The sequence below is a fragment of the Podarcis bocagei genome (genome assembly GCF_964188305.1).
Source record: "Podarcis bocagei genome assembly, chromosome: 3".
Classification (NCBI taxonomy): domain Eukaryota; kingdom Metazoa; phylum Chordata; class Lepidosauria; order Squamata; family Lacertidae; genus Podarcis; species Podarcis bocagei.
The window spans coordinates 37,015,641-37,031,008 of NC_138127.1; the positions used below are offsets into that span (position 1 = coordinate 37,015,641).

At 38.7% G+C, this 15,368-nt stretch overlaps 1 protein-coding gene across 1 annotated transcript; it reads left to right on the forward strand.

Annotated features, from left to right (window-relative positions):
* Positions 1-1,289: 1,289 nt before the first annotated feature.
* CEP57L1 (centrosomal protein 57 like 1) lies at positions 1,290-14,882 on the forward strand. Its single transcript, XM_081187098.1, has 11 exons — positions 1,290-1,410; positions 2,104-2,242; positions 4,947-5,126; positions 5,922-6,043; positions 7,616-7,732; positions 8,230-8,307; positions 10,289-10,384; positions 11,252-11,329; positions 11,423-11,637; positions 13,127-13,271; positions 14,440-14,882. The coding sequence occupies exons 1-11, from the start codon at positions 1,357-1,359 to the stop codon at positions 14,662-14,664; spliced, it is 1,449 nt and encodes a 482-aa protein (XP_081043224.1). The 5' UTR covers positions 1,290-1,356; the 3' UTR covers positions 14,665-14,882.
* Positions 14,883-15,368: the final 486 nt, after the last annotated feature.

Sequence of the window (15,368 nt, forward strand, 5' to 3'; positions counted from 1 at the left end):
GACATCTTTCCGCAGGGCCTGCAAGACAGAGCTGTTCCACCAGGCCTTTGGCCATGGCACAGCCTGACTCCCTCCCTCGGCAATCTTCGCGGAGCTCTGGCCCAATGGTTGCCTGTGGCCTGAATTAATTAATTTTATAATGACTGATTTTAAAGTGTTGTTTATGCTATACTTTTATACTGTTTTATTGTTGTTAGCCGCCCTGAGCCCGGCTTCGGCTGGGGAGGGCGGGATATAAATAAAATTTATTATTATTATTATTATTATTATTATTTAAGAGTATTCCTTAAGTAGCTTGCAAACTTGTCTGTCCAATAAAAGGGTGTTTTTTTCCTTTCAAAAACATGTTTAAAGATCTCTCTGACTTAAGTGTCTCGGTCCAAATATAAAAATTATTTCACACCCATCTGTCAGCCTAAAACAGAAGGATTTATTACAGCTACTAGCTGAAATTCTTTGCCTAGTTACTGGGATTACAAGGCCTATTTAATATTTGTACCAGTGTAAAACAGTTTAGGCTTGTTTGCAACACTGCTGCACCCAGTGAAAACATTTGGACAGAACCTGTCCAAATGAGCATTGTTTTTGTGTGTAATATTGTGTCCACGTTTGTTCTTTGATTACATACATGCTGCTTCTAGCTGAAATTGGGTTTTAATGGTTTTCCTAATAAATGATTACTGGTACTTTGTGCAAATAAAGCTGTGTGCTCCTACACTCTTGGTAATATACTTATTACTTTGTTGAACACCTAAACATTGGTCATTTTACATAATATGTAGGAAGATGGGCTCTGCTGATGGTGAGGATACTATGAACCAGTTTAGTTTCCACAAGAATGAACAAGATTGGGGTGGGAGACTTTGGTTAGCTATGGTGAACAATTATGTAAGTATTGTACAAAGGCTAATTTCATTTGAACAAAAAGTCCTTTGGAAGAAAAAAGTTGCCATAACAAAGGATGAAGGGACAATGCTGGAAAGAGCAAAAGTATGAATGATTTTTCCAGACCAATTGTTTGAGAGATTATTGTATAGAATCATAGAATTTTAGATTTGGATGGGACCCCAAGAGTCATCTAGTCCAACCCCCTGCTATGCATTGAAAATCTGCAGCTAAGTGGAATGCAGGCAGTGCAATCACATCACAAAGTGTAGAGCAGGCTAATATATTTTGCGCCATTTTACTGTTGCAAGCTTGTGGGAAATCATCCCGACTTGATGTAGCCTCAGTCTTGTTCATAAAAAATGTAATCTGTCTTCTCTTCCTTTCTTTGTAAATGTCTTAAATCAATACAAATAGCTGAGGAAAAAATCTCATTCTGCTTATACTTCAAAATAAGAATCACACAACATAATGACTTTTCTGTCTCGGCAGGTGAGTCTAGAGTCTAGACCCCCTATAATGGAGGTAAGTACTGTAATGTGATGTTAGCAGCCAAAGAAACTAGCCCATTCTAAAGCAGTCCCTAAAGAGGCAAAGATGTTTGAGCAGGTTTTTTTAAGTTAGGGAAAATAGCTTTCAGTGTAGCATTACTGCAGATTCTTCTCTTTTTTATGAATCTGTCAGCTACATTGATCTTTCTATTTAATTTCCAAATAATCACTGGGAAACTTAATGCTTCTTAGCATTAGGGGTCTGAGGGAACCCTCTCTCAAGCAACATGAGAGAAAGAACATAGAACTACAAAGGAATCTAACCTAAATTTACATCATTGCACAGAATTAGGCAAAATAGCTATGTGGGTTTATTTTTAATGGTTCTGACTTTATATTTTAACCTGCTATGGGAGCATGGAAACAAACGCCTGTGAAGGAAAGTTTTGCCACAGTGAACTAGTTAATCTCAAAGTCATTGCCCTCAGTCTTATTCCCACCAATAGATGTTAGAGTCAAATTCATGCATGAAAAGGAAAGTAGCTTACTGAACAAAGATAAAATGTACATTCCTTGCTCTGTCTACTCCTTGCTCTATTCCTTCCATGTAGCTTATTGCCCAGGAAAAAACACGACCCTGGGTGAAAAAGATTCCCCAGCATAGTGGAAGGTGCCTGAATCAACACTTTAAGATAACTATAAATGACACTGTATATCTTTTCTGCAGTCTCTAGATTCTGAGTCGAAGAACAGCTACATAGGAAGTTTTCTTCAGCCTCCAGGTAACATATACTCTGCATTTGCAAACGTCAGATCAAAGGAGGCAACAGCTATGGCAAAAGACACTCCTGCACCAAACAACCAAGGTAAAACACAAAGTATTGTAATATGACACATGAGTAATGTGACATTTAGTCAGCAAATATTCTTGGCCTATGCTGAATGCGTTTTGGAATGTGCTACTGGTTTAGAACTTATCTGATATTTGAGATCCAAGAAAAATAGCTAGAAAGACAATGTTGGCTTGAGTAACATATCTTCTAGTGAACAGGCTCTCTCTGGTATTTGTTCGAGGTGACACTTCTCCCAGGTGCAGCTAGGCAGTGTGTGGGGCTACTCAGATTTCAGCTACAGAGTAAAGGGAAGCTGCCTGGGTGAAAATATGTGCACTTCTTTTTCAATTTGCTGAGACTTCGTAGGTGGCCTTGTCTGGCAAGCTACATAGCTCAATTCAGACCTCAAACCTCTAAGTAATAGTTTAGAACTTCAACCGTAGTTTAATCCTCAAAATGTGAAGGCAAACCATGGTTTTGAGCTGCTTCTGTGCTTCTATTTGATGTCTGTTCAATGGCATTCTAGTCTCTTAAGTGCAGTGGCCTCAAGAGGACAAATGATTTGTCAATTTTTTCATCACACCAAACGATGATTTTGCCAGCTAATCACAAACTAGTTTGTTGATCCATATATATCTATATCTATATATCTAGATCATCTATGTATCTATCTATATATCTATATATCTATATATCTATCTATATCTATATCTGTATCTATCTATCTGAAAGTTTTGATATTAGCACAAATGGCCAATTCACTGACTGGATTTCATTTACCAGCTTTGCTTACAAAGGTAAATTTGGGCCATGTTCCTGGCCTTTTATTTTTAGCTTTTTTACTAGTCAAAACAAAAAAGAAACAAGGCTTCTGAAACATAACAAAAGAAACACAACCAGTAAACATCATTGGAATTTTTTTTGTCACAAATGAATATAATGCAAAAGAAATATATTATACTACAGTATTATGCTGCAATAGCTGCACGCACATGTGGAGACTTGATAAGTACTGCATGTGCTTGTGTTTGGTTTCATGTTTTCTACAAGAGTGAGAGTTTAATTTGGCCTAACCTGAAGTGCATTCAAAATGACTTCTCTATTTGCCATAGTCTGTTTCCTGTCTGTTTTTGGCATGGAACCATTTATTTCATGCCCAAGTATTTATTCACACAGCGCATAGTTAAACTATGGCACTCACTCCCACAGGAGGCAGTGATGGCCACCAACGCAGATGTCTTGAAAAGAGGATTGGACAAATTGATGCAGGAGAGGGTTGTCAGTGGCTACTATGCATGATGGCTGTGCTTTGGCTCCACAGTCGGAGGCAGCAATTCTTCTGAACACCAGTTGCTAGAAACCAGAGGAGGGGAGAGTGATCTTTCGCTTGACTCCTGCTTGAAGGTTTCCCACAGGCATCTCATTAGCCACCGAGAATAGGATGCCTTTGGCCTGATCCACCAGCCTCTTCTTATGTCCTTACATTCTTATTTATTTTGTTAAAGAGAAATGTAACTTTTGGTGTTGGACTATGCAGCACGTACCTATTTAATGTTTTACTTACTTGTCCTTGAATATTTCATTATCTTAAACTTGGTTGGTTTTTTTGAGTAAAGCAAACATGAGTGGGGGCAGGGAGACAAAAAGAATAGCAAATATCTTTGTTCTGCCTTGGAAATGCAAATCTTCAATAGAAGTCTGAAATTCAAGAGTGAGGGTGCCTGCCAGCTCTGCTGGAAGAGAGTTGCACAGCATGGGACCAGCAACACTCAATGCCAGGTGTCTAGTCGAGATGAGTTAGGCCTCAGTAACTAACATCTCTCCTCCTGATGGCCTCAGTGATTGGTCTGGTAGTCATGGGACTACCAGAACACATTGCAGTCGTGGGACTACATAGAACACATTGCAGTAATCCATTCCCAAGGTTATCAGTGAACGGGCAACAGCTGTAGAGTTCTCCAACACCACTTTTGACAGTTCAGTGAGGAATCTGTCTCTTTGGCCCTGTAGCAGATGCAGACCCTCGTAGCATGTTCCGGAGCAGAGAGGTATCCTGGCAAATGGATTGCAAATGTTACGGGCCATAGCAAACCCCCTTGCCAGCCCATTAAACCCATGCTGGTGCTGCACCAAGTTCCCAGATGGGAACAGCTGAGTCAGATCAACTCCACTCAGCTTGCCCACCTAGGTCTTGGTAACGTTCCACTCCCTGACTAGGAGCAGGAAATTACTGCTAGGTAGCTGTAGTGAACCTCTTTATTCTGTCATTCTTAGTATATGGTCTTGTTCATCCGAGTAGAAGAACAGCTTTCTTCTAGTGGAGCAGGATACACAACTTTATACCAAGAAAAATAAGGATGTGTGATTAGGGCGTTTTGCAGCTATCAGCAGAGAATGGGCAGTAATATTTTGTAGGTTTGTGTATGCATGTGTGTCAAATTATGCCTTCTATGATCCACCTGCTCCAATCTGAGTGGTGGTTACATTGAACCAGAAGCAGTAAGAGAAGATGAGAGAAACCTTCATATTTTTGGTGCCTTACTGGCTTTCTAACCATAGCACAAATGACAGAAAGTGGATCTTTAAACAAGTCTAAGTTTCTATCATCTAAGCAAAATATAATATCACTGATGTTGCAGGTTGATGCATAACTGATGTTCACATTAAAGTAGCTTCTTTGCTTTATTGTTATTAAAGCAGAGATGTGTCATTAACAATTAAGTTACCTTTTCACCAGCTCTAGTGGCAGCCCTTAAAACTCTTCAGGAAAAGATCCGCCGTCTTGAATTAGAGAGGTCACAGGCTGAAGAGAACCTGAATTGCTTGTCCAGAGAAGCTGCCCAGTATAAAAAGGCCTTTCAGCATGACTCCAATGAGAAGGATATAACTCACCAGGGAATGATGCAAGAAAAGAAAGGTACCTCCTATTACCACTGATGACAGCCTTACCATTCGCATCTATTATATCTTAATCTCAAATGAGCACTCATGTTGTTGTTTGATTGTTCAATTAATGTTTAATCAGGATATGTAGTAAATAGGTCTATCACATGATTTAAATATTTAAATATTTTGTTCTAGCAGATCTGCCTTTTAACTGCTTTACTGATTGTTTAAATAAAAATGCATATTGCACTTTGGCGATATTGTAGAAGTGTGTGATCATTTGCAATTTTTAAAAAGCAGAAACTGCTGCTTATTAAACTATTTTCATTTAAATTCCCTTATGCATGGGTGGAGAACTTGTGACCTCCAGATGTTGCTGGACTTCAATTCCTGTGATCCCTTGGCTGGGATTGATGTTTCTATTTCTGATGTTTTAATCTTTTTTTTTTTTAAATTGTAGATTGTTTGCTTCTTTCTTTAAGCTACTTTGAGACATATAGTGAGAGGCAGGGTACAAAGTCCTTAAATATACAAACATAATTTCTTTTAAGAATTGTGCAGGCTTTAGGCAAGCCATAAGAATACTTATCAGTTTTTGCAGGAATACTTTCATGAGACTCTCTGAAAATAACCAGAGCGCTTCATGTATCTCTACTGTTGATAACCTAATAAAATGAGAGGACAGTAATGGGATTGGGTCATTAGTGAAAGCAAGCAAGTTCATTTCAACAGCATCATTATATTGCAAATTAGAGCATAAATCTGTAAAATCAAATAAGACATAATTATTACTCTCTTTCCCTCCCCCTGCATTCCTCCCCTTCAGATGTGAGCATGCAGTTAAGGGCAGCACAGTCTCGCTGCTCTTTGCTGGAGAAACAACTAGATTACATGAGAAAAATGATGGTCAATGCAGAGTTGGAGAAGAAACTGGTTCTAGAACAGCAGGTGCACATGTTTAATATATCATATTCTTGCCCTTTGTTTCTCCTTCCTTTGTATCTAAGAGGATTTGCTTAAACCTTGTTGGTGTGGTCTCTTGTTAGATCTTGCTTATCTGTCACCTTCATAGACAGTCTTGGAAAACACTGAGAAATTTGTGGTTGTGAAAAATTGGTTGACCGAGCATAAGGTGTACATATATAGATTTCCATGCATTTTTTGTCTGAATTAATTTTAAGATGTATTTTAATTAATTGATGTCTGTTTTTATGCTTATTGTGTTATTTTTATGATGTTAGCTGCTCCGAGCCCGGCCTTGGCTGGGGAGGGCGGGATACAAATAAAAATTTATTACTGTTATTACTATTATTACATGCTTTGTTTATCAGAAGAATAGAATAGAAATCACACAACTACAATGTATGGTGGCTTCTATAGATTCCTGTGTTTTTAGTAATGTCACCTTTGGCTAAATTTAACAACAGCAGCAGCAACAACAACCAAAACAACAATGTTATTATTTATATGCATCTGACTGGGTTGCCGCAGCCAACCTGGTTGAAGCTGTTTTCACCAACACTTTGAATTGTGCTCAGAAATGTATTGGGAACCAGTGTAGGTCCTTTAGAAGCAGTGTTATATGGTCCCTGCAGCTGCTCCCAGTCACCATTCTAGTTGCCGCATTCTAGATTGTAATTTCCAAGTCATATTCAAATGTTGCTCCACTTAGAGTGCATTGCAATAGTCTGCAGATGACAAATATTACCTCCCACCTCCCTCAAAGCTGTGGAATAGTGTGTAAATAAAAATGAAAATAGCCATCCAACTATTCTTATCTAGATTTTTTAATACTAGGGTTTCTTTTAAAAATAAACTCAGATTTCAAGAACCTTTCTCTAGGAGATCATGTTGCCTATAAATGGGAAATGTCTCATAATTGTTTCCCATTTACTGAGGCCAATAAATGCCTCAGTACAATCTCTGTTGAAGCTGTGTGTGTGTTTCACGGAAAGGCATCAGTAAACCCAATATTTTTTTTCTGCGATATTCTTTGCCTAGATGCAAACTTGCAATATTGAAAGTTGGCATTTCTGTTCCTTAGCTAGATTTAATGCAGCTTGGTGTTACATGCAACTAGTAAATGTGCAGTGAACTATGGATAGCAGATAAGGATACACATTTCCATCCATGTTCCAAGGTGCATTCCCTTTTTTTGTGCTATGCACTGCTGGTGTCACTTGGACACCTGGAACCTAATGCATGTATGTTTACAAACTTTGTCCATCTCCACCTCAATCCATATGCACCAATACATAGTGATATCCAGTGCCAGCTGTCATACACAGAAAGCAGATGCCTGAATCTTCCCTTTGTTTCCATGTGCAGCAAGATCCTGTGCAAATCTGTATGCATTTTCAGTTCTTGTCTGTAAGCCTCCTAAACTCATGCCTATAGCACTTGCTGCTGCATCATCATTCCATCTTCTGTGGCATCGAATTTGATAATCTGAAAGCTGTAAATCATTTGAGCAAAGCTTGCTATCAGTTGCCAAACCACTATCATGTGCATATTTTTCAGATGCAGCTTCAGAAGGAAAAAGACCAGAATCAGCTGGAGCTATGTGCAAAACTTGACAAGCTTGAAATTCTAGAAAAAGAATGCTGGAGACTTACTAGCACTCAGAAGACTGCAGAAGTAAGTAAATAAATATCATTAAATGACTTTCCTAATAACATTTAACATTTGTGAGACTGGTAGCAAAACTTCAGTTCTGGATCTGGGCATTCCTGTGGCAAAGGGAGATAGCGGCAGAAGTGGGAGCGCTGCTGTTACCTATAAACGCCACGCTTCTACATTTGGTGGGCAGGGCTGTTTGTTTCTGTCGTATTTTTGTATTTTGGTTAATATGGTCCCCATATGTTTTGTGCCGCTTTAAAATGTGGATTTTTAGTGTGATTTTTGTCTTTATTTCTGATATTTTTACTGTATTGTAAACCATTCACATATTTCTTTGAAATATGGAATGGTATATAAATTACCCAAACAAACAAATATTTTGCTTTTGCTTTTCTTTCCTCAGCCTTGTTTCCTTTAATGGAAAGCTTTGGCTTACTTTCAGTGTTCTCACCCTTAAAATGATAACTGTTGAGTTCATTTATTGTATGTGGTCCCTTCCCTGCCCCCCCCCAAAGGACAAGATCAGACACCTGGAACAGAAGCTTCTGGAAGAGCAACACCAGCGCAAACTAATTCAAGATAAAGCTGCGCAGGTAGGAAGATGAGTATTTTTGCAGTGATAAAACGGGAGGTTCTGCAGACAGCCTTATGCTGCAGTTCTGCTTTAACCAGCAGTGATCCTGAATACAAACCGTGACACACAAGTGTGTTTTGCTATCTATATCTGCATTAGTTTGGATCTAGTGACTTTATCCTAAATGTGATTGCAGGAAATGCCATTTCCTTACCCCTGCCCCCTTTTGCTTTTGAAGAAGGACAATACCATGAGAATAGAAAGCTACCAGAAATACATTGTTCCTTTTAGTTCCTGACCCATCAAGGGAAATTCAGCCCATCAACAAAGTATCATTTCTGAACTTGCTATTCTTGTTGCCTATCTGTGACTACAAAAAAGGTCTCTGTTAACCAGTTGGAGAGCACACCATAAATCTGTAATTCACATGGTCTTGGTAAGTTGTGCAGGCTTGGTCTAATAAAAATAATAGTTCTAACATATTAGCAAAGATAGATTAATGTGTTTTAGAGAAAGGTGGTCCTGTTCCTTGCTAAGCAAGAAGTTTGTGCTTAATAAGTAGCTTTACCTGAGAGACTTATTAGCCCCAAATCCTGATGTATAAGATGACCTCTAAGTGGTTGAATAATACACTTGGCAAATAGACAGTACTGCATTCCCTCCAGTGGTGGGCAGAGCCAGAACTGACGATGGGCAGAGGCAATAGTGTTCTGAATAAACTGATCCAGACTTGACTGTCTAGATTCAGTTTCTGCCATACCTGTTTCAGATTATAGATGCATAGAATGGTTTCAAATTCTGTTCAGATCTACTCTGAAGTAAGCTCCGCTGTGTTTGATGGTGCTGCAGACATACATACTGTATATAGTTTTGTGTGTGTGTGTTGCCTTTCCATAGTTCAAACTATACTCAAGGCAGCTTACAGCATGAAAACAATACATAAGTACAACATAACAAAAGTAGTCATACACAATCAAACATCAAAAAATGGACAACCAAAATGAACAATTTCTGCATAAGATCTAAAATATTCAAAAAATATTATCAATAACAACAACAACTTTTCCCGCCCCAACAAAAAACCCAAAACAATACCTCAGTCCAAAAGTTTGTACCTGGAATCAGTCAGGGCTCTACCATCCCAGGCCAAATGGAAAACAGACCTGCAAGCCAGGGAGCAGATCTTACAGCACTCACAACCAAGATGGTAACACTCAAATTAGTATATAGATGAATTTCTTTAGTACAACAGACCAATACAACTACTATTCTGAAATTAAGTAATTATTCCCTGGCTTTAGTGTGCTGCACAGCCACTTATATAGCAGGATCCTACTAATTTGTTATTTGATAGCTGGATGGGGAAACTAGTTCTTCTTAGGTTTCACAATTAGGAGAAAACCTTAGAACAACAATTTACTATCATCAAATAAAATGCTGTCCCTTCCAATTGTTCTGAAATTAAATGGATCTGGAGTAAAGTATTTTTAAAAAACAAGTAGGAAAGAAAATGGAAAAGAAGAGACTCTGATGTTATGGAAAAATGGGGCAACTTCAGGGGACACCAGGGGCTACATAAAATGAGGCTGGAAGTCATTTATGATATAAAGGAATAGTTTTACTATTTTACTAGTACAACCTGATAGAAGTAAGCCCTATGTTCTGACCAAATGCTGCTAATAAGTTTAGGCAAGAGTTTTGTTCCATGCCAACATAGGGTATAGTTTTTAACCCATTAAGCAGATGGCCTTTTTGAGAGCAATCATTATTCACTGTAGTGGTATTAAACTGCTCAGATGGGTCTTACAAACTGTTAAAGCTTCTTATCCATTGGCCACTTATGTCACACTGAAGAGAGGGATCACTATCTCAGTGAACATCATTGGCATCTGTTGAGAGAGATTTGTTATCTTTGGACCCAGCTGTTTTCTCTCTCTAGCTTTGGACTGAGATACCACTCTGTCCATTTAACAAGACATGGTTGTATTTTTTTACTGCAGCTCCAAACGGGACTTGAGATGAATAGAATTCTTATGTGTTCGCTTTCACCTCAGAAAGAAGCAAATAAAAAAAGCAGGAAAAAGAAAGCCGTAAAGGTAATAAAATAAAATAAAAGGAAAAAAGTTAGGTCTCTCAGCTATGTCTTGAATACCAAGAAGAAACTAGTCAAGTGGTGTATTTCTGTTATGTTCTTTGTTGTGTCTTGTGAGCCCTTGAACTAGATAGAACCGGTGGGACTTCCAAATTCAACTTACAGCTTCTTCTCCTTGCCCTGTCACCTGTATAATTAGGTTTGGGGGGGGGGGAAATCTATTGACACCAATAGGTATTTTCCAAGTCTAAAAGCAGCATGAAGCAATAACAAAAAAATGTGCTCATATAAAAACTGCAGTTAGGTTTGGAAGAAGCCTTCTGTTGTCTTCAATGGCTTTTTTTGAAGCTTAATGGTGAGATTGACATTAAAAGGGTGCACAGGGGGGTGAATGGGTGTGTGTGTGTGTGGCATCCTCAGAAAAGGCTTCAGGTGTGACATGGTGCTACAGAGGGAGGAAGAACTGACAAGAGGCAGCTTGCACAAGTGGATTTAAGACCTCTTCTGTATTTTAACACACAACTATTACTTTATTAACTGTACAGCAAGTTTGTCTTTTGAGCATTTTTTGTATTTTGCCAAGTCTCAAGACAGCTTAACATCCTGTTGATTATTCTGAACATTGGAGGTGCTGATAACGTTGGAAATCTTGTCTTGGTAACAATGCAACTTCAGCAAACTATAATAATACTTCTTAAAATTGCATATAGCAGCATGCTCCTACACGGTGTTCTAGCCATTTAAAAGGTTGCTTGGGACACTATAGAGAAGCAATCCGATGTCAAAATCAACACATGATACAGTTGCAAGTTTAGGACACTACTTCTGCTTCTTGAAATAAAGGAATAATTCTAGTTTTTATACTTCTCAGAAACCTTCTGGTTTGAGGAAAGCATGCGGCTCACAGCCATACCTACCAGCTGGGACACTACCTTTTGTTGCTGGGAAGGTAAGCGATGTATCATCATCATCACCATTGAGAACTTGTTTTAAATTACCGTTTGTTTAATGAGGCTTTCTTATGTGCTGCTTTCCCCACAAGTCTGCTAGCTCAAGTCACTCAGTTGTTGCAAATGTTCAAAGCGTCTTGCATATGATGAAATATCGTAGTCAGAGCGCAGCTTCACAACGCCCAGAAGGGGGTGAAAAGAGGACTGGCACGAGCAGACCTTCATCTTGCTCCACATCTTCCTCTGCTACTGAGCATCTTTCAGATCTTCTCTTGATTATGCAAGATGAACTGGGACAAATGAACTTGTAAGTACTCATTTTCATTTATCCATTTGAATACCAAAAAAAACCCTGTAGGCTTGGAGCAAATTGTTTTGTAAGTTAAGAAGAAACTATTTGGGCACTTTTGCAAGTGGTGCTAGGAATAATTTTAAACCCCCGTTTTCCATGCGGATATTGTTGATGGCACCCGTCTGTCTCAAGAGACAATGGAGTGCACCTCTGGCGGTGAAATCTAACTGCTGTGCTAGCAGCACCAAAGTGACCTCCCTGGCATGCAAGCCTGGGCTGTGTGTATGGAGGTCCTGGACTGCCCAGATGACAAGACCTCCCTCTTGGCCTTGCTGATGTGGTCCAAAGGAAAGCAGAGAAAAATTGTTTGACATCAGCTTGGCCACAGGAGTTTCTGAAAGGAGGTATGCAAGGCACTATCAAACCATCTTAGGGACTCCACTCCAGATTTGTGTAGGGTTTACTCCTTAGCCTTTTCTTCTCCTGAAGATATCCCGCAAGGCAGCAGAGGTTTAGGACCAGAGTTTTCCTTTTCCTAATGGGTTACCTTCCCAAGTCAACAAGCCTCATGTTAGTATAGTAGAATAAGTTACTGAAACAGCAGTGCAGCATGACAAAGTGCTATTCAAAAGTAATATATGATAGGGCAGGTGCGATGGTGCTGTTAAAAGAAAAAAAGAGGTGTGCCTAACACAGCTCTTTAGATTCTAGTCCTCCTGTTTTTAGTATCACTTGTGAAAACACCCTAAGACTTTAGTGGCAAGTCACAGAAAGCAATGAAGGATTTAAAAGGTAAAAAATGTATCCTGCAGTGCAAACCCCTTGTGGGCTTAAGCCTATTTTGCAACTTGCCATTTATGGTAATTTACCCATCTTCTACAAGCAGCTGAGTACTTACTTTAGGCTCTAAACCATAACAGCAAGAATTTATGTCTGTAGAAGCCTTTAAGCCACAAGACTCTTGATTACTAATGCGGTGTTTTGTTAACTGCCAGCTTCTTATTGTGACAGAAGTCAAAACACATTTAGTCCTAGTAGGGTGCACAATAGCATATCCCGTTAATGCAGCTCTTCTGGTCTTTTGCATATCTTCTGGTCTTTAAATAATACATTTTCTTCTCATTGTAGCATTTGGAGCTCCAGTAACTTCAAAATATTACTTTTTCACTCTGTTTATCCATCCAAGCCCTAGATAGTCTATTTAGAACTTGTTTGTAACTCTGTTGCTAAAGCAACATCTGCGTAGAAAACAGGACTATAGCAATATGAAATTTTTACGCTACACAGAGAAGTAGCTTATTTTCTGATGATAATGTGTTAAGGACAGTGTGACACTGCTTCAAACATAGATACTTTACTTTCTGGAATGAGAGGTATTCCCTAATAGTACTTATGTTGTCACTGTGCATAGTCATCGTACATTGGATGACATGCTGAAATACAATAATCAAGTGGTGGATTGGATTGTGCCAAAAATGACTACTAAGAGTTTCTCTTCCAATAGTGAACATCAAGAACTCCTAAAGCAGATACAAGAAACACAAAACCAGGAGGTTCGGGAAGACCTAGAACGTGAACTAGATTGTCTTGTGAAACAGATGGAATCTAAAGGAGAGCAGATATCGAAACTGAGAAAGCACCAAGAAAATGTAAGCAAACCGCCCTGAAGTCAGGAAAAGGGATTGACAGTGTAGGCAGTGCAAAAAATAACTAGTATTTTCAGAAAGACAGTGCCTAGATTCTATGAGTCTTGCAGAAACAATGCGTAATAGGTGGTGAGGTTATATAAATAAATTTGCTAAGACTTATATGGGTGTATTAGATTTTGAATGAGACAAGCAAACTAGATGTTGTGTAGGAGACATATGAATTGTCTCCTAAAAGGCTTTGAAAGAGTGGGTGGATGTATTCTTGATTTTTACTGTTTTATCTTTTAAAAACCACTTTGAGGATTTTATTTTATTTTTTACAATCAAGCGGGGTATAAATTTTATGAAATGAATAAATCAATTTATGTGTGAGAGGATGGGTCTTTCTTTCTGAAAAATCAGTCTGTAAGCCTGCAATCAGGATTTGCCATTTGTCTGCTCAGAATCACAACACATACCCAGATGTTTTCTCACCGGTAGGCAAGGGAGGTCCTCATATCTTATTTCATTCTCCGTGTCCAAATTCATTGGATGAGAAAGAAATAAGCAGCTCTGCTTTTTATCCCCATCCTTCACCATTCCTCTTCTCCATGGGGGCCTCCCATGATTGCTTTTCATTAAAAAGAGCTAACCATTAAAAAACTGTTTACACATCTCCTGTGCAGCATCTGGTTTTGTGTGTGTTAAATTGAGGAATGTTTTTTTAAAAAAACTAGATGCTAATACATGAATATGTTGTCCCTTCTAGACTATAACTGGTCTTACGGATTAAATAGACGTCTTCACCTTCTCTGTTACTGGGTTGTAACATGACTCATTGATAACTGTATTTACATTATGAGTTGAAAATTATGCCACCACCATGATGTAATATTTTTGTGTATTGCATATTACCATATGCTTGCAAGGAAGTGTGAGGTATATCTATGCTTTCTAGTATTTTCATTCTTCCCTTTGTTCTAACCAGCCACTGCAAGCAAATTCCACAATTGCAGAAAAACAACTGACAATGTCCTTGCTTGGCCTTCCTGTATCATAAACAAATATATCTGGAAAAGTACTCAATGTCTTGGTGGGGAAAGCTGTGTGGTATAGGCAGGGTCCTTTGTGCCAAAAAGTGCATGTTTCTTTGTACATTAGATGTATTATAGAATTGTTCTCTTCTTAGGTTTACAGACTGAGGCAAAAGGCTAGAAAACTGAAACAAAAAGCAGCCAATTCAGCATCAAGACCTAATCGATTAAAAGGAGCAAAAGAGACTGCAGCCTCTTCAAGAGCCAGTGTGAATAGTGCCTGTCCTATGAATAAAAGCACAAGTTCTCTCCAGCTATTAAAAAGTGCTCAGAAGCTTCAATCAGTATTGAAGAAAGATGATATTGTGTGGGAACCTTAGTTCTCAAAATTGGCTTATAGATAAATGCCCATTGGGAGCTGATTTTATTATCTTGGCTTGAACAAATCTGTTCATTAATGTGCCCTTAAATTCTGCAGCTTAGTTTTGGAATAAATATTTTTTTCTTGTTTCTATCTTGACTTTTAATTTTACCTTAAAAAATATAATTGTAATTGTTCTAATGAAGTGTTCTTTTTTATTAAAAATAATAATAACAACCTACCAGCCTATATAGAATAAATACCACTGGTTTTTGTACAGTATTGAGGGGAGAAAGAACTGAATCATCTATGAGCAAAAATTAGCATTTGGCTTCTAAATGACTATCTATGCTTATTCATTTATTTATTTAAAACGTTTATAGCCTGCCTTTCAATATTTCCCCCTGAGATTTAATCTATAGTTTTAAGCCACATCACTGTTTATCTGACCATTATTCTTAGAATCCATATGACTGAGGCCTCTTTAACAGCAATCTAAAGGGACGCGGGTGGCGCTGTGGGTAAAACCTCAGCGCCTAGGACTTGCCGATCGCATGGTCGGCTGTTCAAATCCCCACGGCGGGGTGCGCTCCCATCGTTTGGTCCCAGCGCTTCCAACCTAGCAGTTCGAAAGCACCCCCGGGTGCAAGTAGATAAATGGGGACCGCTTACCAGCGGGAAGGTAAACGGCGTTCTGTGTGCTGCGCTGGCTCGCCAGATGCA

Coding starts and splice junctions, on each gene's coding strand:
- CEP57L1 (XM_081187098.1), top strand. CDS start 1,357: ATGACTTTTCTGTCTCGGCAGGTGAGTCTAGAGTCTAGACCCCCTATA. Junction 6,044..7,615: donor AACTGGTTCTAGAACAGCAG/GTGCACATGTTT, acceptor CATATTTTTCAG/ATGCAGCTTCAGAAGGAAAA. Junction 10,385..11,251: donor GGAAAAAGAAAGCCGTAAAG/GTAATAAAATAA, acceptor TATACTTCTCAG/AAACCTTCTGGTTTGAGGAA.